The sequence below is a fragment of the Sphaerodactylus townsendi genome, linkage group LG06, assembly GCF_021028975.2.
Source record: "Sphaerodactylus townsendi isolate TG3544 linkage group LG06, MPM_Stown_v2.3, whole genome shotgun sequence".
Lineage (NCBI taxonomy): Eukaryota > Metazoa > Chordata > Lepidosauria > Squamata > Sphaerodactylidae > Sphaerodactylus > Sphaerodactylus townsendi.
This window is the reverse complement of record NC_059430.1, coordinates 74,437,761-74,465,380: the sequence shown is the minus strand read 5'-3', so window position 1 is coordinate 74,465,380 and position 27,620 is coordinate 74,437,761. Positions and strand designations below refer to the sequence as shown.

The 27,620-nt window shown below is 43.0% G+C and overlaps 1 protein-coding gene across 2 annotated transcripts in view; it reads left to right on the top strand.

Moving 5' to 3' along the window:
* Positions 1-27,620, top strand: part of FAM3C (FAM3 metabolism regulating signaling molecule C) — a 46,905-nt gene that overhangs the window by 13,956 nt on the left and 5,329 nt on the right. For both annotated transcript variants that reach the window (XM_048499761.1, XM_048499762.1), the window contains exons 2-8: positions 4,050-4,109; positions 6,748-6,852; positions 7,427-7,456; positions 9,572-9,695; positions 21,618-21,676; positions 22,896-22,946; positions 27,062-27,146. In XM_048499761.1, coding sequence (XP_048355718.1) covers positions 4,097-4,109; positions 6,748-6,852; positions 7,427-7,456; positions 9,572-9,695; positions 21,618-21,676; positions 22,896-22,946; positions 27,062-27,146 — 467 coding nt within the window. In that variant the 5' untranslated portion in view covers positions 4,050-4,096. The remainder of the gene's footprint in view (positions 1-4,049; positions 4,110-6,747; positions 6,853-7,426; positions 7,457-9,571; positions 9,696-21,617; positions 21,677-22,895; positions 22,947-27,061; positions 27,147-27,620) is intronic.

The following is a 27,620-nucleotide window of genomic DNA, read 5'->3' as shown; positions in this document are numbered from 1 at the left end:
TTCATGTCCCAGTGTGGGGAACGAATCAGTAAGTGTTTGGTGGAACTTGCTACGCAAAAGTTTGGTTAAGAGCATTGTATTGCGGGTGGGGTTATCAGTCCATTTATATTTGTAGGCGCATTTGCATTTCCTACAGCAGCAGCAATATTGGTGAATGCAAATCCTGTGTCTGGGTTGAGTCCATCGTCCATGAATGTTGCTTGCCCTTGGCCTTTGATTCTGGCAACCAGTAGTTAAAAACACCAGAATCATTTGAGTAGCTGTCATTTGAGTAGTTGTAAAACCTACTGTTTATTGGCACATATGTGGGACTGCATAAATATTTAAATTTCAGTTAATTTTAATCAAATGAATAAAATAGAGAAATGTGAAATAAACTGTCTTCAGCGATACATTTAAATCATGCTGAAAGGTAAATTGAATATCTGTATAGGGACTAATGAACTTTTCTAACATTGCCTTTTCCTTTCACTGTGTAATCTAGAATTTCTGGTACTTAAAATGAAGTTTTGTTTTGTAGAAGGGAAAGTACTTTTAAAGAAAGCATTTACTCTAAACTTAGACTACAGGCAGCAAAGCCTGTTGAACCAGCTTTCTATCTTGGAAGACATCTGTATGCACCCAACCTCTTTCGCATTTAAACTGTAATCCTAGAGAGGAGGGGTGAGGTCCTTCCTGATTTCCAGTTGAAGAATGGGGAAATGCTTCTGTTCCCTTTGGAACACATTTGACTTACTGGTAGTCTGTTTACGTAGTTCCTCCTAGAGAGAAAAAATGTTTTGGGCACTGTTTTTTTTTTAATTCTTGTAAAATCTTTGTTTAGTTTGAGGTACTGTGTAAAAGACATATCCAGCTGTCCAGAACCAGGACTTTTTCAGCTCTGACACCTGTCTGGTGGAATTTTCTGTTGAGTGAGACTCAGGCCTTGAGGGACTTAGTTCAGTTCTACAGGACCTGTAAGGCAGAAATGTTCCACCTGGCGTATGGTGGAGGGCAGCAATGGTTGTACATGGCGTGGCTTCTTGGACTCTGTCAGGGAATGATCTCTTGCTGTTTTTCTCTGCGCTGTGCCCTGTTATGCTTTGATATCTGACTGTTGCTGCTTGTTCATCCTTTGCCAAGGGAAAACTGAGGGCACCATCTTTAAAGTATTTTAGATGTATTGCTAACTTTAGCTTTCATAGTTTTACAATGGTTGTATTGTATGCTCTGTTTTATTTAATGATGTAGAATATCATTAGCTGCTCTGAGTCTGGGATGATGATGATGATGATAGTCATAATAATAAGGAAAGAAGTGACATGAGTATGAAACAGAAAGAAGAATCCCATTAGCACTGTTATCTAGCTTAACAGGGGTTATCAATTTATAAAAGGGAATCTCCACCAGCTGCTAAGAGTGTAACAGCACACATATGATTTTAAAATAGCGAGGGGGAATGAACATTCAACTTGGCAGTGCGAGAGGGGGCTAGGAGGGATTTGGCAAGAAGCGATCCGCAGAGTAAATGCAAGAGTCCAAATTGAGTTTTCAAATATTTATATAAATTTGGCTTAAAATACACACATACAGTAAGGCATAAGAACACACACATTCAAGTTCCTAGTATATAGAAAGGTTTGAAAAGTAGGTGGGAGGATAGAGAGGGAATTAGGAATTAGCAGGGTGATACTTTACCAAACGATCTAAGAAGCACACAAAGTAGAAGGCAGGGATTCCATGCCAGCACAGAAACCCAGTAGAAGACGATATCACGTAGATGCTCACTACCTTTAAACCAGACCAAGGGAGGCACAGGCTAGTAATGAGCAAGGTGTTGCAGGTGAACTGAACTTTTATAAGGTAGATCGTTTCTTGGCGGGAAAGGGAACCAATTGCACTAGGTTTCACATCTGTGCTGGGTTTGGGGTGCAGAGCTAGTTAATCAGCTCAATCATTGCTAAGCCCGGGACAATGTGGCCAAATTGCTTTGTTAAGCTAAATGAGGAAATGCTGAAAGGCTTCCATGCAGATTAACTCTTTAGAGTCACTGCCCAAGATATTCAGATTTAGCTGAGACATTTAGACCGGGGTAAGGTGAGTGGTTTAGGAAAGTCATAACAAAGGTAGAGGAGAGTCAGAGGAGCAACCATTGTTGCTGACTTGGTTTCCAGATGAGATAGGGAAATGCAATATCTGATGCTAAAGTGGCTTTCCATATTCTTTGTCTTAACAGTATCTTTGCAAGGTGTGGTAATCAAGCATGCCTTTAAACAGGATGAGACCTCCAGGTTATGCAGGAGTAACTCATTCTCTTAATTAGATCATGCTAAAGCAAACTTCTGACCTTTGGCTTGTGGCCAGGTGAACATGCTGCTACCTACACAGAGAGGTGCTGTGAAAACTTAGCTTCTGCCAATATGATTTTAAAGAGAAATATATTGCAATAATATATGGGGGTCATCAGGGCCATAACAGCACTGTACATGGTGTAAATAGGATCAGGTTATTTGACAGAGGTTAGTGTGCTTTAACCAGGTAAATATCTAAGGAAGTTGTTCAAGAGAATATGGTCATACCTTATTGTAGTTCAGCGGTTTAGAGTATAAAACATAAATACATATAATAATCCAAATAAAATTAGGATTTCACCTGATTTGGTTGTTCAGGTCTAAGCAAAAGCTAAATTCTTATTTACTGGTATATGTCTCCTATCACATGGTGGAAGTAATATTGTTATCATCTCTCTAATATGGAACTAATGCAAGTGATGAGGCTTTTGTTTGAGGATTAGATTAGAGCAAAGCCTGTTGTACAGAATTGGTCCTGGAAAGCAAAAACAACACCTTCAAGTGTGTTCTGGAAGTATAATTGTAACTGGAATGGGGAATTAAATTCAGGCCAGTGTGAAAGTATTCATGAAATCATTCTACACCAGGGAATGATAGCCCATTTGAAATGTTAACTTTTTGTAGCTTTGTAAGTGGTGACTTGTGACATGGTTCCTTTAAGCATCTTTCAAGCATCCTTTAAGCATTCATTTTTAACCATTACTGGCATTCCTGTTAAGACTTTGTTTTTGATATTGTAGATTTGGTTTCAGTGCTTGTTGGAGACTTAATGTCCAGTTTATGTTTGCTTGCCAACTATTGGAGAATTGTACTTTCTGAAAACGTGCTTATATAAGACTGCTTGTATGATTGCTTTAAGTACTAGTGTACTTAAAGCAATATTGGTGCAGCTTCTTTTCTGCATAGCATTTCTGGTGCACCCACCACAACTCATCAATATGGTCACACCATGTGGAGATTGTAGATTAACATGCCCATGGCCCATCATGCACAGTTCTTTGGGTGTTTAGTGTGTCAACAGTTTTCAGTGACTTTGTTTTTCTTAATTTGTTTGAATTTAACATTTTATAAACTTGATTATTTTAATGCTAATCAAATATTTCAGGTCAAGAACCTGGGACATAAAATTAACATGGACTACTTTTAAAATATATTTATGAACTATACAGCAAAAATTACCCTGCTTGAACAGATTACACTCTATTAGGGCCTCAGGTAATTTATCTGGAAAGTCTTCAATCTAATATTTTGCGGGAACCCTGACCACTGGCTTTGTTTCAGCCTTTTTAGTTCATATGCCCTCTATCTGTCAGTCTCAAACAGATGACTCCATGGTTGTATTATCTCAGCTTCTTTGTGATGGGGATCAAAGAAGATGAATCTTGTATTCTTCCTTTTAAAAATGTTCTGTGATATATAACCTCTTCATATAACAAAAGATGTGCATTGTACAAGTGAAATGTAAATATGCCTGAGGGTGCAGTTGTATGTGAGAAAATCAAACACAGACCTCACAGTCTGGTTATTCACATTCTGGCCTAAACTTTCAGACATTTTTATATTTCAATCCTGGCTGGATTTGTGTAATTCACTAAGATCATTTGGCTGCATCACCACTGTTAGCTTGGAGAGTCCTTATATTTATAATGAGATTTGCCAACACAAACCTTCTATTTCCTTATTCTGTTGCAAATGTGTGCTGCTTTTTCTCTCCGCCAGGTAGTTGGTTAGATGCAGTCGTGTTCATAACGAAGGAGGGGTAAACCATGAGAATAGCAGGTAAGAGTAGCAGATGGCCTCTTCATGTGGTGGAACAAGTAATTATTATTTTTTGCAGTAATTGTGGATGATGTTGGTCTTGAAATTCCTCCTCAGTCTGTCCAAGGTGTGTCCTGTATTCCACAGCTTGGTTTAGCTGGAATTCTTTTATTTGGGGAATTTATTTGTCACCTGTTCAAGACAGTCTATCCACATTCCAAGTGTTGGGCCCTTTTCCTGTGTGATATTTTATTGCTTCCTTTTTATACTCTTAAAATTGTGAAGTCTGTTAGGTGGAGTGGTAAAACACAAAACAGCTTTACTTTTAATTTCTTTACATTTTGTTTGTAAGTTGTTTTATAAATGGAGATGGGTAAATATAATTGTAAAAATTGATTGATTCAGAGCCAGTATGGTGTAGTGGTTAAGAGCGGCAGTCTCTAATCTGGAGAATGGAGTTTGATTCCTCACTCTTCCACATGAAGCCTGCTGGGTGACCTTGGGCCAGTCACAATTCTCTCAGAAATCTTTCAGCCCATTGAGGGACAGGCAATGGCAAACCTCCTCCAAACATCTCTTGCCTTGAAACCCCTGTGGGCACACCATAAGTCAGCTGTCACTTGAGAGCAAAATCGCACTCATCATACAAAAATTGATTTCAGTATGTTTGCATTTGTCTTGAATTTAGAGAATATAGTTAAGGATTAGCGGTTAAAGCACTAGCATTTATTAGGCAAGCAGTCAAAATGTGTATAGTATAGGTCTCTGCAAAATTATTTCATTCTAAGCCCATTGTAATCACTTGATTTAGACTGGAATAAATTGTCATAGAATTGCTGTGTTAACTTGAGGAAAGCATCTAAAGCAGAAAATGTGTGACACACAAGGAAATGGTTAAACATCTCTTCCCTGGTTCAGTGTGGGCTCCCTGTGCTGCTTAGAATTACAATCAACCAGCCTCCCACTCTGAATTTCCAAGAGTCTTCTCTTGTTTGGCCCTAGGCATCTGCTTTTTCTTAAATGCTGCCACATTTATTGTGGTGTGACAGGTCTGATGAATTGAGCACCTTGCTTACAAAACCTGTCATCACAGTACATATGTTAGAAGTTAAGGAGCCAAAGGATTGTTTTGGTGGGTTTGCTGCAAGTACTTCATAGGCCCTCTTTTGGCGGCAGTTAAGTTAGTGGTAGCCTTTGCCTGCCTCTTGTATAAATAAGGATAGATGGCAGGCACTCGATTTGCCATGAGTTTCATGTTGGTCAAGTAACAATGTTGGTAGTTTCTATGACATAAACCTGTTTTTACTGAAACTATGCAGATTAGTAGAAGTAGGGTATAAAATTGTATCATACAGTGATGACTGTAAGAAAAAATAAGTTCAGAATAATCTCCTTCATTTCCTACCATTTAAAACATAAATTAGGAGTCTCTAATTTATTGTGTTTTTGAAAATATTTTTGAGGAATGTGGGAGGAATGGATTTGTTTCTTTTGTATACCAAAGATTTTGCATCAGGTGAAAATTGCTTGAGAGGCCACCAATAGTCCTTGAACCAATAATTTCCTGGCATATTAGTTTGAGAACAACCACATCACAGTGTAGCAGAATGTTCACTGGGGCCTTGCACAATTATCAAAATATATCAGAATGCATGTTGAGTTAGCCCCTGTCCTCTTAAGGAAGGATGTGGGGTTTACAACTCAGTTGCTTCACATTCCTCATAAAACCCTCCTGGAACCCTCGTAAACCATTCCTGAAAATGTCTAAAAGAATACACTTTAGCCCTCATGGCATATTTATGAAGGCAAGAGACAACAACAATATTTGAGAACAATTCTATGGCTCATTCCGCACATGCAGAATAATGCACTTTCAAACTGCTTTCAATGCTCTTTGAAGTTGTGCGGAATGGCAAAATCCACTTGCAAACAGTTGTGAAAGTGGTTTGAAAATGCATTATTTTGCATGTGCGGAAGGGGCCTACAATTCACTGTGTTATTCTAAACCTGCATTGCAGAGCTTTTTTACCCTTTAAGCAAATAGTTTTGGCATATCTGTGTTGCAAAGTAATTGTACTGTGTTATTTGGGCTTCACTCGTTTTCTGAAAAATAATTAAAATCATTAGCTACATGTAACCAAAGCAGGCATTCTGGTTGAAGTCTCTTTAGTGTGTGGAGTACTTTATTTTTTAAGAACCAGAAGTATTGCCTATTGCTACCTGGTTTCTGAACTTAAATTTCAGCATTTAAAAAAATTTAGTACTTTCTAAGTTTCCTTAGAGGATTAAAAATAATTTATTGAAAACTAGCACAATGCACATCCAAGCAGGGGAGAACCATTGCTGCTTTTCAATAGCCTTGGTAAGCTTTTTCAGTCTCCTACAAAAGGTGCCTTCAAGTATTAGGTTGGTCTGTGTGAAAAGAGAAAGAGGTGTGCCTTGAAGATACGGAGCCCTAACTCTTGATCCCATCTGTGTTCTGCTCAGGACTGAGGTTGCCAAATTCCAGCAGGAAACAGGTTGTTCTGAAGTTGGTCATACAAGGCAAAAAGTAGGCTTACCTGTGGAGGTGCTTATTTGAATGACTGGGCAAATACTTTTTTTTTCCTTCATAAAACTTGAAACATGAATTGAGAATTGTGTTCTGCTTTTGAATTAGGAGCTGCAAAATTGGTGGTAGCAGTACTGGTGTTTCTGCTGACATTTTATGTCATATCTCAAGTGTTTGATATAAAAATGGACGCCAGCCTAGGAAATCTATTTGGTAAGTGACTATCTTCAGTTGTTCCCAGTTGTAGCCAGAATTATGATATTTATTTGATTTACTCATCTTTATGATTTACAATTACTTGTCTTCTGATTACTATTTTTTTCCATACAAATTGTAAAAACAAATAGGGTCAGTTCAGCTTATTTGTAGCAGATCATTGCAGTCCTACCTTTAGTAAAGTGCAATTTTATTTTGTTTGCAAAGCTAATTTTTGATTGTTTCATAGTTAATTTTAAATAGATATTTAATTACATCTGATTAAACCTATACTGAAATATTTGTAGGACAAAGGGGATTCATTCCTTAATTATCCACTAAGAAAAAACATGTTTTATAATAGGAAAACCTAGCAAATTAGCATATTCATCTAAAACAACTCATTGTGCAACACAAAGCTGCAAAACTATGGCTTCCTTAGGAATCCCACAAGTTTGTTTACTTCAGTGAAATCAGTATTTATGCGTTTTTGTTGAGGTATAGACTTTAATATGTTTTATAAACCTCTATACTTGTTTTATGGAATGTCATGATCATTTTTAACCTTTTAACAAAATGGTCTCTCTTTTAGCAAGATCACCACTGGACCCACCAGTACGCTGTAAGTATCATGGGGCCAGATCTTGTGTTACATATTTAATTTTGTAAATTAAACATGGGCCACCCACTGAATATCCCTCCTCCCCTGTGCTCCAAAGATAAGGGAAAGTTATTCTATCCACTTAAAGGTGACCTGTAAATGGAAACTGCCCTGGTGCTTGTTTTTCAGAACTCCCTCCCAAAGGCCATTCACGTATTGCATAACTTGCATCATTGTAGGTGCCAAATGCAGATGTTTCTGGATTTTTGCTTTTTTTGTTTTTGTTGATTGATACATTTTTCTCCCTCTGTGGCCCTGCTGAACTATACTCATTATAGTTTTGTTCATTATTAATTAAAGTATATATGATGTCTTTCCCACTGACCACAATGACTAAAAACATCAGACAACAAACAGATAACACTCAACAATTAAGAAAAGATAGCTACTTATACACTTACTATCTTCTTCTTTTTGGAAGCCATCAAGTCACATCAGACATATGATGACCCCTTGTGGAATTGTCAAGGCAAGAGACATTCAGAGGTGGTTTGCCATTGCTTGCTTCTGCATCATAATCCTAGTGTTCCTGGACGGTCTCCCATCCAAATACGAGGGTCAAGCCTGCTTAGCTTGTGAGATCTGTCAAGATCATGCTAGCCTGGGTTATCCTGGTCAGGGCTACCACTGTATAATCCAGATGGATCAATTCCAATTTTAAAAGTGCAGCCTTGTTCCTTTGCTGAAAGGATCCTAACAGTGCAATGGGGGGTAGTTGTAACATGGTTGGAGACGGTGCAGCCACACTGCCTTCAAAGAGGCTTGGTTCACCGTGGCTAGCAGCCCCCATAGAGCTGCTTTGTTCAGCTCTGTGGGCTGTGCTTTCCTTTTTGCCCTCCTAAGTCTGCATTGTCAAATGGAGGAGTGACTGAAATGGCTCAGAAAAAGGATTAAAGCCAGTGCAAGTTCCTGCACCGGAAGAGTGCTGGTTCTGTAGTCTGCAGAACTCGAATATCATTCTGCGTGCAGCACCTTTGTGTTGGTGTAAATGCCCCTTCTACCTCTTCAAGTGGCATTTACACTAGCATGTCTCATATCACCTCCTGAGGGGGCTGGGGGCCCCCTTCAGGATTGCACTGTTAAAGATCTGTCAGAAAGGGCATTCCATGAAGCTGGTGTCTCTACCCAGAATGAGAAGGACCACACCATAATCATCCACAGAACTCAGAGGGCTCTTGGCCTGTGGCTTACAACATGAAGCCACATCTGGGGAGGACTGAGAGCTGCATTGTTTGGAGAAGTGATGCTGTTGTGCAGCGTGAGCCATCTTGGCAGGAGACAGCTGTCTGAGTTATGGTCTTGTAAGGGTACATTAACCTGTCTGGAAGCTACAATTGCCAGTCCAGTCCAGAACCTTTATTAGGCACATAATCAAGAAAATGTCAAACATTTCCAGAATACATTAAAAATCACTCATGCCAGTGGTGAAAACAATCCTTCAATGAGCTACAATTGGCTGCAGCATGCTAACCTATACTGGCTCCCAGTTTGCTTCTGCTCCCAATTCTAGGTGAAGTATTAACTTATAATGCCCTGTATGACTTGGGGTCAACCTATCTTAGGGACCACCTACTCCCATATGATCCTGGCCAACCATTAAAGTAATCTTCAGAGGTCTCTCAGAGTTTTGGGTGCCTCCACCATCTGAGGCTAAAAGTGTGGCAACCTGGGAAGGGGCTGCCTTAGTAGTGGCACCAAAACTATGCAGTACCATCCCTGGGGGGAAAATATTTATTCCTTTCTGTCATTGTCTTCTGCCAGCAGGTGAAGACTTTGAAGACTTTTCTATTTTGTCCAGCATTCCCTCACTGATTCTGATTTGACTCTCCATCTGTTTTTGTTTCAGTTTTTAAAAGTGTTTTATATTTATCTGTATGTATTTTTAAATTTGTTGTAATGTATTTATTGTTTGCTTTCTTGGGGACATAAAAAGGTGGCTTACAAACATTTTAAAAATAATATCTGCATTTTTCCCCTTTAACTTTCAAAAGTAAAATAAAAAAACAATCGGGCCTATTTTATATGTACACATTTTGAAAATGGAACTTTATTTCTTGTGTCTCCTCCGGTCCCAAGCTACAAAACCCCCAAGATATAAATGCGGGACTACAAAAGCTTGTCCAGAGAAACACTTTGCTTTCAAAATGGCAAGTGGAGCAGCCAACGTCGTTGGACCTAAAATTTGTGTAGAAGATAATGTGTACGTATGAGCAGTTTCTGTTCTATTAATATTGTTGTCAACACAGTGAGAGAAAATGTGCATTCTTTCTTGCATCTTCTTGGAAGGAATTAAAAATTAATCAGAAATATGTCTTTCACTTACGTAGACTTACAATAGAATGTGCAGTCTTTGTTCTTTTCCCATGTATTGTCACAGGTTTATTGCCATGTAAGTTGCACATTGTAGCTAGCATTACATCTAAAAGCCCAGAAACCAGCTGTCCAAGGGCTCAACCTAAGGGCTTGTCTGTACATTACAAGGGGCAGTAGTTGTGTTGAGAGTCCTGTGATCAGGGAGCCCAAGGAAGGGGCAAACAGCCCCACCCCTACACAGATGTTTCTGCTTGGAAAAACAGAGTGCTTGGAACCACACTGAGTGGTGGAGTGCTTTGTAAAGGTGAGGCCTCCTATGCATGTGTAGCTGTGAGTCACACTGAGAAACCTGTATCCATTGTAATGTATAAATAAGCTCTGAGGCATTTCCCAGGCCTGCAGCTCTGTAATAGTATGGAATCTGGGTCTTGGGGTGCAGTGAGGTTGGCCTTTTTTGGGAGTGGGTAGTGAATAAATCCATTTTTGTGTAGAGTGACACTCTGGCAGCACAAAGGTTCTGGTGTGCTTTTTCAATGTTATCATTTCCTCCTATCATGAGACTGTGTACCCTACCTTTATGTTCAGTATGCCTCCTGTCACCTTAGCTCAAAGAAGATAGATAAGCCCTTACTTAGAGCACATTATAGGCATGCCGTACTGGCACATTTAACTTCACAAGAGATATCAAATAATGGATTAGATTCTGCTGCTGAGCACTGAAAGTAAAGTGACTTTGTAAGATTAGAAGCATAGGAGAGTAGCTTTCTCACTGCAGCTTTGCCTTTTGGGGGTTATTTAACACAGATTACACCCATACCTACCCATTAAAACATTGAAGGATGTGTCTGTAAGATCAGTAAAATGACACCCAGAATTCTTTGGCAACTTCATTCATGGTTAAGCAGTGACCTTTTTTTTGCCTTCTGAGTATAGAAGTCCATAAATTGACTCTAAAATTGTATTGGTAAAGTAACAGTGCAGTCCCAAGCAGAGTTGCAACCTTTGAGGTCACATTCTGTGTCAGGCGTAAGGAGAATATGCATTAATTTTGGGTGCAAACAAATACAGTTTTCAAAAAGTTGTGAGACTGGATTTGTTACTGAGACTAAACATATAGTCTGCTGCTTGTGTGGGCTTCTCTGTGTGGGCTGTGTCCATATGTTGTTTTTATGGCAGATTTGTATCTCATCTCCATTCTCAAGGCGACAGCCCAATGTTATAAAAATGCATTTAATGCACAAAATAATGAAAGTAGAAACCAACAATCAACACAAAATAATGAAAGTAGAAACCAACACATTAAAATCTCAGTAGTGGGTATTACCAACAGCAGCAGCAAAACAGAAAGGGAAGAAGGATAAAAGAATTGAGGCAAACAGACATTAGAAGTAGTGATCACTTCACATCCTACACTTGGTTATTTGAGGATTTACAGTGTGTGATGCACTTTTGAGGGTTACGCCATTCATACATTTTAGTCACTTGCATGTGTGTAAGCATGTGTCTAATTGAGTATAGGGATTTACTAAAATTATAGCATTAAGAATCTTGTTAGATTCTTCAGTTTTTATTCTTTTCTCATCACTGTTACACACAGTGTAACATTCTTTTTGATATGATTAATCACCTAAGAGACAGAACTTCCATATTGGCTGATGTCTGTGTGTTGGATCCAAACATCCACAAATGGAAGAAGCATGCAGAAGTGTATTTTTTCCTGCTGTTGCTTCCCCAATAGCCAATACAGAAAGTCAGGGGACCCTGCAGCAGCTAATTGTAAGGAATTCCATAGAAGCAGAAATAAAAGGCTTTTTGGGTGTAAAAGACCGTTTATTAAGACATCTTAAGCTCCCGTGCAGTGGCAGAATGAAACAGCCAGAAGCACAGGTTATAACTCATCAATCCCATCTACCCGGCTTCCCAGCCAGGAGCCGGAGGTCTCATCTCCCTCATGAGATGGGTCTCCGTGGAGCTAGCCCGTCGCCAGGCTGTGGAGATGTAGTCAGGCCAGACAGCCGACCAGCTCATGCTTCCACTGAATCCTTCCTCTACCTCCCCTTAAGACTCCCACGGGTTTTATTGTGGAAAGAAGTAGCGATGGAAAGCAGAAATGAGAGCTGAGAGCGTCAATATTTTCGAATAGACCCATTGATTCTTGGGAATACCACCACGGACTAAAATATTGTAGCGTTCTTGATTAAAGCGAGGAGTCCAGGATGGCATCCAATTTAAGTAATGCTTGTGGCCATCAATAATTGTCGATTAGAAGTCTCTCCAGTGGTCGTCACCGAACATCCCGGAAGCGGGGAGCCTCCTTGAGTAAACTGGACAGAACAGGATGGATGTTACTAGAGAAATTAGAGCAAGTCCAATCGGGCAGTGACATCATTAATTACTTTGGTAATCTAGAAAAGGTCCAAAATCTTTTGCCCCAATTTTGAAAATTTATACCCGTCTCTAGAGATTCTTGGTAGACAAATACAGGCCCACCTGCATGAAATCCAGTGGTGCTTATCTGCTGAAGCTTTTAGGAGTCCTTGGCCTGCCGCCAAAGCAGTCCTGGACCATTCCACCCTCGGCCAAGAGATGAAATCATTAGAACCAGAGGTGGATGGTAATACTTCCATGTTTGGGGCGGAGGGAAGGAAGCGACCAAGACACCTAATTCAGAAGGGGTCTTTGTACTACTGTGAACAGCATTGTTATAAGTATTCTGCAAGCAGGATCAGCTTCGCACCAATTGTCTTAGAGTAGTAGTGGTGTACTTATTAAATACGCCAGGGTTCTGTTCGTTCTCTCTGACTCCACCCGTCACTTGCCACGTGGTAGAGGCTGACTACCATGGCTGACTAATAACCCTAGAAAAACTTTCAGAACTTTAGAAATGATTAGAGACCCTTGGTGGGAGACCACTTATATGGTAGTGTAGGCGATAAACATGCTGAATGAACAGGCTAACTTAGGCCGGGAGGGATGGAAATTACAAAGGGATGAAATGGGCTTGTTTAGAAAATAGGTCCACCACCACCCACAGACGATGTTGCCATGACTTGGCAAATCTGTAATAAAATCCATGGAGATGACTTCCCAAAGGTAGAATTTTGGAGAGTTTCAATAGGCCATGGGGTTTCCTGGAGCGTTCTTAGCTTCAGCACCAAAACAGAGCAACCTTTGTGTATATGTCTCAATGTCCTTGCATTGCGGCGCCACCAAAAAAATTGACGGTAGGGCCAAATGTAGAGTTTTGAGAAAGCCCAAAATGTGTCCAGCTGGCGGGGCATCATGGAAGGCCGAGGCCTCGAGAACCTGCTTACGGAGAGGAGGCAGTACCAACATTCCCCCATAGCCAAACACCATTCTGCAGCATTAGGAGTCACCTTCCTCCCTTGGGTGGCTGGTTTGGCCCCGCCCTCTCGAGTTCCAGTAGAAGGAGAGACCAGGCTGGGAATGGTGGAGGAGGAGGAGTGAGGCGTCACAGAGATGAGCAGCCAGCCCCAATTGGGAGGGAGAGGAGTAGGTGCGTGGAATGTCCCGTGAGCAGCTCCACCCCTCCAGACGGCATGAGCATCCATGGTTTAGTGTTTCAGGGGAAAAATGTACCGTGAAAGCTTGAAAAAATGGCCCAAGTTGCCAGCGGAACATCTTGAGGGGGGTGGAGAGAGGCGTAGAAGTTCTTGTGATCCGACCAAACTTGAAAGGGTGTTTAGCCGCTGACCAGTGGCGCCAAGTGGAGAGTGCTGCTTTGATGGCCGCCCAGTCTCTTTATCCCCTGAAAGTCCAGTTGAGCTCAGCACGGAGAATTTCTTTGATGGCAACACCGCGGAACCAGCCTACCATCTTTATTTTTTTCTGCAACAGGGCTGCCCCAAAGCGCTGTCCGAGAGCATCCACGTGAACCACAAATGGGAGATCGGATAAGGTGCTTCAGGATAGAGTTCCATTGAAGTAAAGCAGATTTTAAAAGCTGAAAAGGCTGTCTGAAACATTCTTTAGACCAGGAAAGGGGCCCCGGGTTTGGCCAGTCAATGGATCTTACCCTTAGTGCGTAAGAGGGTCTGCTTGAGTGGGAGAGTCAGTTGTGGGTAGAATTTATAAAGTCCATTCAGAAATTAGCAAAACCCAGAAAAGGTGGGCTCTTCGGTTGAGTAGGGCGCGACCACTGGAGGACACCATCGATCTGCTGAGATCCATCTTGAGGCCCTCGAGAGATCGGTAGCAAATAGTCAATGGGGTTTGGTGGAAACAGCATTTGAAAGTTTGGCAAAGAGGAGTTGTTGAGCAAGCGTTTCCAATACTTCTCGACCAGCGCCTCATGCTCCATGGTTCGAATAGATTAAAGCGTCCATCTAAGTGCACACAGCTCCCTTGTACAATGGAAATCATGGAGAACTTAGTTGATAAGGGCCATAAAGCTCCGGGGGGCCCCACTTAACCGAGATAGCATTGGTAAATTATTCAAACTGTCCAAACTTAGGTGTTAAATGCAGTCAGGTGTTCATAGCCTTCAACAATTCTGACTCTATAGTATAAGCTTCTCTCAAGTCCAACTTGAAGTAAAGATCGTCCCTTGCCCAATCGTCTAGAAGGTCCTTGATTAGCGGCAAAGGGTATTTATTGGACAGAGAGACTGCATTGAGTCCCCTCATTAATCGGTCTGGGGCGTAAAGAGCCATCTTTCACACAAAACAGCTGGGAGCAGCATGTGTGTGTTTGGTAGCCAGCCGTATATGAACCAGCGGCGGGGTTCTTGTCTAAGAAGGCAAAGTTCCCTTCTCCTCATTAGGACTCATCGGTAGAATTCTACCTTTGGGCAGCTGCATGCCCTGGCTGCGTTTTTGCAGTCAGTGTCTCTATGGGGTGGCAACTGATGCATTCTTGCTCCTGAAATACTCTGGCCAAATCTTGGTAAGCCCGATTGGAATGTCGGTAGAATCGAGAACCCAGTTAGGCGGGCATGGCCCCAGCTGATGAAGCCAGGGGTGTCCCGGGAGAAGCGAGTTTTCCCCCCAATTCATGTGTTCACCGCAGAGAGGGTCAGTGAATTCTAAGATCCTTTCTTTCCAAATGAATTTTGGTTCATACAACAACAACCATGGCATGCCCAGAACTATGGAGTGTTTGTACTGGCGCCAGAATAAAACTAATTTTCTCCCAATGGTCGGGGCCTTGAGGAGGAGGACCGGTTGCGTTTTGAACTGGGCGGTCCTTAGCTCCCGAGAGGACTACCGTCCATTTGGGTGAATAGTATGGGCTTAGCCAGGGGGACTTGGTCTAGACCCAGTTCCTCCGCCACCTGGGGCGCGATTAAGCAATGGGAGCAGCCAGAATCTACAAGGGCTGAGGCTATAATACGAGTATGCTTAGCGGGGTTGGCCAGAAGCGCTTGGATTGTGATGGAGCTGCCTTCACTCACCGCGTCTGGAAGTCGAACCCATGTCCATGGGGGCTGAAGAGACACAGCTGCTTCCCCACCTCTGGGTAAAAGCCTTCAATAACTGCCTTGAAACTAGCGCCTGTTGGGGGCGGCCCGGATTCTCGCGTGGTGGCTTGGCAGATGGGGTGCGCGCGGCGGAAGCGGTTGGCTTCTGTTTTCGGGCGGTTGGCGGCTAGATGACCTGGTCCTCCGCGAGTAAAGACACAATCCCAGCCGGCGCAGGCTCGGAGGTGGTCTCGGTAAAGAGGCGGCTGGAAGCTTGGCTTGGTGGTGCATGGTAGTGGAAGTAGTGGCGGGTTTTGGAAGTGAAATGACCCCGGCAGCGTATTTAAGCAGGCATGCGGGATCCCAATTCGATCCAATCAGCAATAGATGCGGGGGATCCGAATTAAAAACACCGTTCCGCATAACTTGCCGTCGACAGCATCCGAGAAGTATGCGCATTTCATGCGCTCAGGCCACTCAGGAGGAGAGTCGAGCAGCTTCGCTGCATACGAAATTCACGCAGACAAATTCTGCAAATGGCGGTTGCCTTGCTGGATAGATTTGATGGATGCGGATAGCTTCATTTTCAGCACCCGGATCTTGAAGGCGAGCCCTTAAGGCTTGGAGGAATGCGGGCACCGTGCGAGTATCCTCATCTTGCAGGTTCAAAAGAGTCACAAACCAGTCGGCTGCCGCCCATCCAGGACTGAGCCGGTTTCGCGTATTTTTTGGCGCTCAGACCGTTATAAATCGTCATAGTCCCCATGTGGGCATCGAGTTGCAAGATGAAGTAGGGAAGTTTGGAAGCGGTCCCATCGAAACGGGCAGGTATTGGAGGCCTGTAGTATCCCCTCTCCACGGCCCTTGGCGCCCGCAAGGGCGGTGGTTGCGCAGGTTGAGGCAGCGGTTGCGCAGGGGGGCTGGAATCGGTGGAGGTGGAGGTACCAACGCCGGTGCCGCTGGCGTTCTGGTGGGAGCCGGTCCTTGGAAGGTGGTAGGACCCAGCAGCGTCGCCCCTCTGGCGCCGGCTGTACCAGTGACAGCGTAGACTCCAACTTGGGTTGTCCTGTTCTGCTGCTTCTTCAGTTCCCCTCTCCAAGGCAGCCAACTCTCTCTCCTTGCGAGTCAATGCATCCCGGTCTCTTTGCGGGTTTTTCGCGCTCTTGCTGCAGCTGTTCTCGTTCCTCTTCCCATAGCTGCCGTTCAAGACCCCATGCTTCTTGGGCATCTACGCCCGATCGGCCCACTTCCTCTTCCCAGCTCTCTTTCCGATGGGAGAGGGAATAGATCCGGAAGGAGTGCAGGCTCTCTCCGGACTCCTCTTCCTCTGAAGCATAGACGTCGTGCCCACCGGTGGCTCCACAGGGCATCTCAGATCCAGCTGCTAATCCGGGATCGCGGGGCCACGGTGAATTCTTAGAACATCACCAAAATACGAAAGTCCAGGAATGCGTTCAATGGACTCCCTGCGTTGCCGCATGAAAGGTGGTCAGACCCGTCTCCTCCGTGACAGGCTGCACCTGAGGTTTGTAATCCACATGGAAGCTTGAGGGCAGATATCCGATCCACAGGCGCTTCGATCAGGCAAGCGCCAACGCGACTCATGTAAGTCCACATGATGGCCTCCCTGCGTCCCTCGTGCCAGCGGGTAAAGGAAGACTCATGTCGATGCGAGGAGCGGAAAGGAGTTACCAGCGAGACCCGTTCTCCCGCCGGTTCCTCCAAATCCAGAAGAGCTCGGAGCCCTCTTTGGGGGCTACCGCACCTTCCACAGGAATATTCAACCTCTCCATGCCGAGACACCAGAGGTCCACTGCACTAGGAATATAGATGAACTAGGATTCCTGCCACAATGTAAGGAATTCCATAGAAGCAGAAATAAAAGGCTTTTTGGGTGTAAAAGACCGTTTATTAAGACATCTTAGAAAGCTCACGTACACGAAGTGGCAGGAATGGCATTTCCCGCCAGAAGCACAGGTTATAACTCTATCCATCCCATCCCCCACCCGGCTTCCCATGGGAACGGAGGTCTCATCTCCCTCGCAGAGATAAGGTCTCCGCCGTAGGAGCTGGCCCGTCGCCCGGGCTGTGGAATGTAGTCAAGGCCAGGCAGCCGACCCGCTCATCAACACCACTGAATCCTTTACACTAATGGGGTGGAAGAAGGTAGGACTGGGTTAAGTGGCCCTTCTTCCTAACAAGCAGACCACATGGCAAACACAGCCCACGGTTCCCTTTTTATTGTAAGGGATGCTTGGTGCCCCTGTGTTTAGGATCAATTGGAAGCCCAGTGGCTTTGTACCAATAGAAGCCTTTCAGAATTAAAATCTGGGAAGCAAGCAAACTGCTTCTTCCCTGGAGTATCTTTCAGATTTGTAATGTGTGGTAAGCAGAGAATTTTGATGAGATTCTTTGCTTTTTATACCCAACAATTGTCCTTGATGAGGTCGTGTTTCTCTGCTTGACTTTTCCTTCCTGTTATCTAATTGAAAGATCTGAAGTCTAATTTACTTCCTTAGCAGAAAGAGTTGGTACAAGCTTGAGGTGATAGAATGGGGTATACTACTTCAGATTTGTAAAGGGAGATGTCATGTTTTTTAATGCTCCCTCATGTAATGTTCCCTTTTTCTTTACGTGTGTGATGGACTGTAGGCTGTCATGCCCCTGAAGGGAAAATCAGCCACTCAGATGAGCCCATAGGAATTCTGCTCCAGCATCCAGTCACCTTTGAGGAGGGAAATGAGAAAACAGGGGAAGAGGGAGTTGAGTTCTGTCTCACGGAGACAGTAGTGACAGCTCAGATCCAGGTCTGATTCTGGAGAAAGGCCAGGATGGGCGGCGGAGGTGGATTTCTGTGTATGAGAGTAAATCCAACCTACTGGCTAGTCAATAAAAGTCTTTGTGCCTGAAAACATTGTAGAAAAGTCTTAAGTACTTTCTGAAGTCATAAGCAGTTTAAATTTTTGTGTCTCAGCCAAGTGTCTGCTTTGTTTACCTGGAGATCTGTACTCTTAGTTTGCTCCTTTAAAACCAACCTGTAAATAAATAAATCTTCTTAGTTGTTTATATATTGATCCAACCTCAGTGACCTCAGTAATCTCCTTCTGCACCACAAAACTTGCCTCCCAGTGGCAAAAGGCTTGTCACATATACTAGGCCAAAATACTCCTTTTACCCAAGCGGTTAATGAAAGTGTTTTAGCTGGTAAATATTTTATGATTGTTTCTGGCCTGGATATCAATTTATCTTCCTCATTTTAGGCTGCTCAATGTGAATTTTGTGATGAGATGCCATGGCTTGTTTTAAAGTATTTTTTATTGTGTAACTATTCATAGAACTATTATCCAGTGTTTTTTATTGTGCAACTATTCATAGAACTATTATCCAGAGCAAACAACACATCCATTCACAAATTAAACCAACTGAAGGAAGAGAGTTTACCCCCAATCCTTTCTTAGCTGTTCATTTCTAGCAACAAGGATTTTTTAAAAGATGCAGCCAATTGTTGCCAATTTTTGTCATCTAAAATATTCTTAATATTTGAATTGCTGTTAGTTTAATTGGTAATAAGAATTCCCCATCTTCAAGAACCATTCTGATTTCCCAAGCAATGCCAGTTGTTTCCAATAATGTGTAAATGTGTAGCAGTACTTCTCTAAGATCAGTACTTCTCTAAGATCTAATGTGTAGCAGTACTTCTCTAAGATCAGGAGTGTGAGCATCCTGGCAGCATTGGCACCTGGCTGTTGTGTTGCCATGTGGTCCCCCACTGCTGGGGTAAGTGCCCACCCCCTGGCATAAATGCCACCACATTGAGTGCATCTACACCAATGCTGGGGTCATGCTGCAACCTGAGCCCGTTACGCGCATCCTCTATTCAGGACAGTACAATCAGTCTATATATTTAAACCACGTAAGATATATTTGAACCATTTAAACCATGTAAGATAAGACAGTGTGTCTTATCACCTGTTCTGCGCCATTTCATTTCTTTACTTCTCGGGATTTCCAAGGATCCTTTACTTCTTAGATATACCATAACTGCTCTTATAATCCCCACCTTTTTTTCCCCTGAGCCTCTGCCACCACCTTTGTTTGAGCTGTAGTTCAAGGATTGAGGGAGGGGACCAAATAAAGTAGAAAATCCATGCTGCTACTTATTCACAATAGGAGTTTTTCTTTAACAGTTACTTCAGTTGAAAGTTCTAGGAGCCAAAGCTTCATCACCTGGATCTATCAGAATGACATTTGCATTTACGTGCCAAGTGAACAGGTAGTTCAAAGGTTTCAGGTTCTTGCATGCTTTGCAGTTCACAGGATTAGATTACATTAGCATAGCTTTCAAAGGCGTGTGTATGATAGGGATTAATATCAAAAACATTCTTTTCTTTAAATGTGACACTCAAGTGTAGCATGGGAGTTTTCAGAATGATCTTTTGTGATGAGGCTCATTACAGCAAATGTACTACCCTTTTTTGTTAGTGTTTATTTTGTGTCCATCGTGACTCCATTCTGAAAACATGATAGCCTACTGTTATAATATTGTTATAATACTGTTATAAATATTGTTCAATTAATTGAATATAGTCTGGAGGTTGCTTACTAACTTTGAGTGTGTAATTACAATGAAACAATTCTAATGTTAACTCTAGGCCATATTGGAATGAAAATTTCAACATAATAATATGATCATCTTCCTCAAATACTTGGTTTCACATTTCTCAGAATGTAGCGTTCCAGTTTTGACACTGTCCTTTTCTTCTGTGACCATTGACCAAAATTTGGACAAGAATCTTAAACTGGTGTGTTGCTGTCCCCTAGTGGCCAGTGAACGTCATTATTCTAGCAAAAACCTCTGACTAGAGAGAACAGATAAACATGTTTCCTTCAAAGCTGCCCTTCTTGAAAACATCTGGTAGTTTCAAGGGGCAGATGCTGTTGAACAAAGTTGCAAGGCAATAGTGAGCTTGTTCAGAGAGCTGCTGTTTGTCTCCATGTGCCGTGCACATGAAAGCTTATACCAAGAATAAAACTTTGTTGGTCTTGAAGGTACTACTGGACTCAAACTTTTTCCTGTTCCTTCAGGCCAACGTGGCTACCCATCTGAGTCTAGTTTTGCTACACAAATAATCCTGAGTTTCTGAAAGCCAGTCTCACTCAGTAGCACGCTAGATAGTGGGTAAGGACTTGTGTAGACTCAAGTTACAGAAAAAATTATTTATACAACACACAAACTCATGATATTGCAAGATCTAAGCACACTAAGGAAAATAAACAGACAGGTGCTAACTAAAGTATGTACAATCTAGGTTGCGTCTGATTCTGGTAGTTGTAGGATGCTGCACCCTGGTGCATCTGCGACCCTCTTTAGCATCATTTCTCTCTGCCTCCCGCTGTGACAAAACAGCCATTCCAAGTAGTTCCCAGCAAGGATTCCCGCCACCTGAGGTTGAACTAACAAGGAGCCCGGAAACAAAAAAACAGCTCCCCTTTTCAGACCCCATCCCCACATGTCCTCTGGCGTCTTCAGCCAATCCGGGTGCTAAGCCTTGGGGCTCCAACCCACCAAATCTGGAGCTTTCAATCAAGATGATCAGGCATTTTATCCCTCCCATTTGTTAGACTAAAACATCCATCACCTGATTTTTGGTCCACGTTAACAATACTCCAGACTAAAATGAGTTTTAAGAGAAGCATTAGACTTTAAAGGGAGTGTTGCCATTCAGAGGCATGAGTGACTGAATTTGTCACTTTTGTGTCCAAAGGAAATTTTGCATGGAGGCCATGTGCAGAATGGCTTGTACTCCTCCCCTTCCCCCCCCCCCCCCCCGCCTTCCTGTGAACATCCGCTCAGATTTTGCAAGGAGCAGCTGTCAGCCATTAGCACAAATCTGTCTTGCTGCTTTCTGTGATGCCAAGATTATTTTCTGGTAATGGTGTTGTTTGTGTGAGAGAGATTTTATTAAACATTGATAGTTAAAATGTCCTGTTTGAGTTAGGCTGTCCTAAAACTGCATCCCAAATAGTCTGTTTGTGGGAGACTTCAAACTTTGTACCATGAGAGCAACTGGAGCATCCCCACTGCAGCCTGAGATTTCTTGTTGGTTCGAACAGACAATGATGGGGCTCAGTTTTGGCTTTGTCACGGGGTCAGAGTCCACATCTGACTCTTGGAAACGAATTTATTTGGCTGTCACAGGCTTCCAAGTGGCGATTCATAGGAGCACTTTTGAAGAGAGTTGGTGTTTTTAGGAACTGCTGCATGTTCAGTTGTCACTTAGCGAATAAGGAGAGCAAAGAAAGAGATGCTAGAGAATTTTGTGGATGAGGAGACTGTGTCCTCCATTTAAAAAAAGAATAAACTTCCTGTAATTCTTTGTTTTGTTTCAGGCTGATGAGTGGCGTTAAAAACAATGTTGGAAGAGGCATCAACATAGCTTTAGTAAACGGTAAGTGACTTTGAATTTTAGAAATATTATCATCTTAAGTACAAATGAACATTTGTCCAGAGATGTGGAAATAAACATTGAATGTGAGGAGAGTTATAGGACAAGGCAAGTTCATGTTTGGATTACCTGAACTTAATATACTTTGTAGAACAAAATTGAAGTAGCACCTTAAAGACCAACAACATTTTCCAGGGGTATTAGCTTTCATGAGTCAAAGCTCGCTTTGTCAGATACGAATAGAATGAAGATCTAGCAGCCCTCATATCCAGGTCAGAAGGTGGATGAGCCTACCCACCTTAAATTTGTATAGCTGTTCATTCTAATTTTTTTCCTGAAAAAATGACCATGCTATCCTTGTTCATCGAACTGAATATAGACAAAACATCTTGTGCCCCTAGTTGTCTTTATTTTACTTACAGCCCAAACCAGAGGCTGTGGTGGTCAGAAGAGGTGTTGCCGCCATACCACCATCTCCAGAGGGCTTCCAGGTAGCACGGGGAGGCAGTGAAGATCAAGAAAACCCCGGCTGCCTGAAAGCCTTCCATAGTCCAAAACAGACTTACTCTATCCAAGGGCTACACCAGGGGAGTTCCTTTGCTAAAAGCCTGGTGGAAGCCGACTAAAGTCAGCTGCACCCAAAGGAACATCCCTAGCCCACCCCCAGCCATGCCAGTGTCCAACTTCAGGCCAGTGTGGCTTTGCAGGCATCAGGTTATTCCAGGCAGGATGGGCAAACATGCCAGCACAGCTGCACACCTGCTCCAAGAGCTGATTCCTCTCCCATCCCAGATTGGGCTCCCTCTTGCATAATGTGAGCTGTCTTGTCGTGTCTTTTCTGTCTGTCTTTCTGTATTTTCTGTCTGTCTTATAAAATATCAGTTACATTCTAAAGAGCTTCTCTATCTATGATCATATTGCTTGATGGACCGCAGAGGGAGGGAACAGCAAGAATGATCCATGGTAGTTCTTACATCGAACCCAGTCACAAGCTTTTACCTGGTGTTTGAAGGGTGTGAGCGTAGCCTGAGAAAAAGGCTTGGGCTGTGAGCCGATATCCTTTCACCCCTGAATGGCAACTGGTGCAAGGGGTCACATTATGTAGCACAGGCAAGGCTGTTAGTGGTGTCCACACAATCACATCCTGTTTCCTATGTCTGGTGTAATTTTTGAACAAGTTATTGATTGAAATGACTTCAGTCATCCCTTTTCCCTTTTCTAGGCAAAACAGGTGAAGGGATGGACACAAAATTCTTTGACATGTGGGGTGGAGGTAAGTAGAGAAATACATTATTCCTACTTAAAAGTCATCATTACACAATAAGAAATAAGCAGTTGTTGTTCTGTTTTCATTCTTTGGTTAGTAGGGCATAATGCTGTCCATCGCTGATTTACATGCATTTGGTTTGAAACCTGATTTGAATGAAATACTTGGAATTCACCAGTTAACCCATGTTGGCATTCACCTTTTGAACACAAATTTCTCTGCTGCCCTATGAAACATATTTTGACAACACACATCCACAGAAAATGTTGACTGTATAATGAGTACATTTTAATTTACAACAGGCAGTGTTAATAGTGCATTAAGTGGGTTTGACTCCTGGGACATCTACCAGTTTCTCCATTGAGCAAGATGACATCTGGGTGATTCTTCAACCACCAATCAGGGAGGCAGGAAAAACTTGATTGACTTCCAGCTTCTTGGCTGTTGGTCTCCGCCCCTTTGCTCTCCAGTTTTCTTCCTGTCTCAGGGACGAGCAGACTTCGTTAGACACTGTCTTGCCTTTTCTATCCTTACTTGCTAACCTTCGCTGCCTGCTAATTAAAGAGAGGACTATAGCCCTTTGGGCCATAGCGTTAACAAGTTGTCTTTTTTTCGGCGTCCTTGCCAGCTGCTGCCTTTTGTTCCCTTGAGAACAGAGGCAGATAAGGGGGGTGAATTGCTGCCGCAATGCTGCACAAGGGAAAGGTCTTCCTGTCCTCAGAAGAGGATGCACAGATCGACCTCAGTTCTTCCCCGGTGAGGGAAGGTATGTCCCATGACTGGGCGACCCTCTCCCCCGAACCAGAGACTCACTATGAAGCACATTCTGGCAATGAGGCTTTAGATGTGGAAATTGTGGTGGCGCCTAAAATGGCGGCTATGGGCAGGCGTGCTTCAGAAGCCTAGTGCGCTCTGGAACCCTTCTCCAGGTCAACGCTGGCCTGGAATCAGCTCCCAATGTTCACCAAGGATCTGCAGAGCCCCAGTAGGTGGGCGATAATCTCTCCTCATTTAAAGCTGAAATTTTAAAGTTTATTAAGGAATCTTATTCTGCTGAGTGGGCAACCATGACATGTTCAGAGACCATCTTGGGGACATTGGGGTGCCAACTCCCTCCCTGGATAATCTGGGTAAGGCTCCCACCTCTCCTCCCAAGGATAATAAATGGACCCACACTCCTTGGAAAACCAAGGCAGTGCTTAAGAAGCCCAGGACGAGTCCTGATTATACACCCCTGGAATCCTCAGTCTCCGATTCGATACATGGAGAAGTAGAGCCACCTTCTTTGGGAGAGAAGTTAATAAACCTAATAGTACTTTTCAGGGAACAGGGAGTTCATCTATACCTCTATCTAAACAACATACTCATAAGATCAGACTCCCCAGGTCAGGCTCAGAGAGATTGTATTCTAACTATCCAAACATTGGAGAGGCATGGCTTCATAGTCAATGTCAAAAAGAGCTCCCTAGAGCCAGCCCAGACATTGGAACATCTAGGATTCATTATAGACACAGGGACATGCAAATTGTCTATTCCCCTAGAGAAGTATTACTAAGTACCAAGACCAAGTCAATCCTGGCCAACCCCAGATGCTCTCTCCTGTCCTTAGCCAGCCTGATAGGCATCATGGTGGCCTACTCAGAGGTACTCCATTGGGGCCGGTTTCATTCCAGAATCCTTCAGAAATTTCTTGGTCCTTATCAGTTCCAGATTGCCAACAAGACTCATCGAATGCTCACTGTCCCCCGTGCAGTTTGCTCCAGTCTGCTGTGGAGGGCCAAACCAGCCAACTTGTCCCAAGGCAAGCACTTCTGGACCAGCTCCACCAGGCTGATGTTCACCGATGCTAGCCTCTTGGGCTGGGGCACGACATTGGAGGACAATCACACCCAGGCCCTATGGTCTGCAGAAGAGACCAGGATGCCAATCAACTTACTGGAGTTGAGAGCCATCCGCTTGGTGCTACTACACTTTCAGACCCTGTTAGAAGGATACTTCACGCCCTAACCAGACCACTGTTTGAACCACTCATTGACATCTTGCTGAAACATCTAAGAATGAAGACCGTCTTCCTTGTGGCTGTGACTTTGGCAAGAAGGGTCTCGACGCTGGCAACATTGTCAATCAAACCCTTCTTGTGCATTTTTCATAAGGATAAGGTGGTGCTACACACCATCTAACGTTCATACCCAAAGTGAACTTCAAGTTTCACAGACAATAGGAAATTTATCCTCCTGCCTTCTGCCCAAATCCAAAGCATCCCAAAGAGGTCTATTGGCATAGGCTGGACATTAAGAGATCTCTTCAAGCCTTCCTCATAAGGACACATGAGTTTAGGAGATCTGAGTCACTCTTCATTTCAGTAGCCAACCACAATAGAGGGACTAAGCTATCCCCCCAAATTGTCAGTAAATGCCTCAGAGAGTGTATAGCCCAGGGGTAGGGAACCTGTGGCTCTCCAGATGTTCAGGAACTACAATTCCCATCAGCCTCTGTCAGCATGGCCAATTGGCCATGCTGGTAGGGGCTGATGGGAATTGTAGTTCCTGAACATCTGGAGAGCCGCAGGTTCCCTACCCCTGGTATAGCCCAAGGTCTCACTGTCCTGACCGGCTTAACAGCACACTCAGTACACAACGTGTCCACCAATGTGGCCTTTAATAAAAATGCATCGGTGGAAGAGATCTGCAAGGCTGCAACATGGTCTTCTCTGTCCACCTTCATTAAGCATTACAGGCTAAATGTCTTCAGTGCGGCTGATGCTGCTTAGAGACCTAGAACATATTGGAGAGGACTACGATCCCACCCTATAGGAGGTGACACTGCTGTGGAACATCACCTAGATGTCCTCTCGTTCACTGGAGAATGACCATTGACTTACCTGTGAATAGTTATTCTCCATTGAGCGACAGAGGACATCTGCCCCCCCACCCCCACCCTGGGTCAGTCATTATTTCCTCTCATAAGGCAAGGCAGCACTTTGTAAGTATGTTAAGCTTCTTGGTCTGAAGTTATTATCGTTTGTTTCTTCTGTGTGTGTTGGGATGTTCTCAAATTTCACATAGTTTGATTCTTTATTCATTACATGTTTTCTGTATCATCCTTCTCTAAAGTTTCAAATTAGGGAAGGAGTTGGTCTGATACAGTGGTATATTTTGAGATACTGCAAAGCAGAGACCCTGAACTGGAGAGCAAAGGGGCAGAGACCAACCGCCAAGAAGCTGGAAATCAATCAAGGATTTCCTGCTTCCCTGAATGGTGGATGAAGAATCACCCAGATGTCCTCTGTCGCTCAATGGAGAATAACCCTTCACGGGTAAGCCAGTGGTCGATCCTCTACAAAAGGACAGGAGATTCACAGCAGGTATGCTGCTGGTCCTTTACAGACCACATGATGTGGAAAATTTCCTTAAGGTACAAAACTGGACAACTACTATAATATACTATTGAATATTAGTTGTCTCTTACTTAGGCCCCTTCCACACACGCAAAATAAGGCATTTTCAAACCACTTTCACAACTGTTTGCAAGTGGATTTTGCCATTCCGCACACCTTCAAAGAGCGCTGAAAGCAGTTTGAAAGTGCATTATTCTGCTTGTGCGGAATGAGCCATAGTAATGCTCCTGTATTTCAGGCATGAAATAACTGTAAAATATGAACTGCCATAAATTAAATATCATTATCAAGGCTGGCAAGAAACTAAGGTGGCTCCAACCATTCTCCAAGTAACCTTTCTCCAGCCTAAGGAGACTTTCTCCAACTTAAATTATTCTTCTATCAGAAGAGACACTTAAGAAGGAGGAAGTTTCCTTAGATTGGTAGAAGGCTCCAAACTTGGACCGGCAGGAAAGGTTCGACATAAATATTTCAATAAATAAAAAACTATTACATTTTGCTCAGTGGACTAGTAAAATAAAGGTTGGGCCCATCCTGATATTTGAGGATCAAAAGTGCATTTTGAGGACAATTTTTGGAAATAGAATCATTACAGGTCAAATCCTTAAAACTTGGCTGTTACACCTCATGTAAAGTACTTCTATGAAGTTTCTTGTTATGATGTTAAATGGTGGTATGTTAGAGAATGTTGTACTATAATAACACACGCTTCTGTGTTGTTTAGATGTAGGCCCACTTATTGAATATTTGAAGACTATTCTAGACGGAACTATTGTCTTAATGGCAACCTATGATGACGGCGCCACTAAGTAAGTCTTTAGAAAACACTAATGATTTTACTCCAAAATCTTTCATAATGCTTTTTTGTATTCAGAATGTTTCTTGGTGCTTGAGGAGATGAGAACAGGGTAATGCATCCACAAAGGACAATCCTGTGTAGGTCCAAGTTTCCCTAAATGAAAAGTGCAAATAAGTGGAAGCTTTCTAAGCCTCTCCCCTCCCCCAAGTCTCTTGTTTCTCAGTTCTTCTTCATTCAGGGGTACAGTATATTCCCTTCTGGTTCTACAGTAGCCCTGTTGGTAAGTTACAGTTAATACATACATCCTGTACGTATTCTCTGGCTATATATGCATACATCTGTTTGTAAGAAAGGTCCAATGACCATTCATTTTACGAATAAAATCAGGAACCAATACCTAGATAAATGCGCACTTTCAATCACATGTTGAGCTGTACATGCAGTGAACATAACATGGGAATTACTCAGTGCATATGTGAAGAAT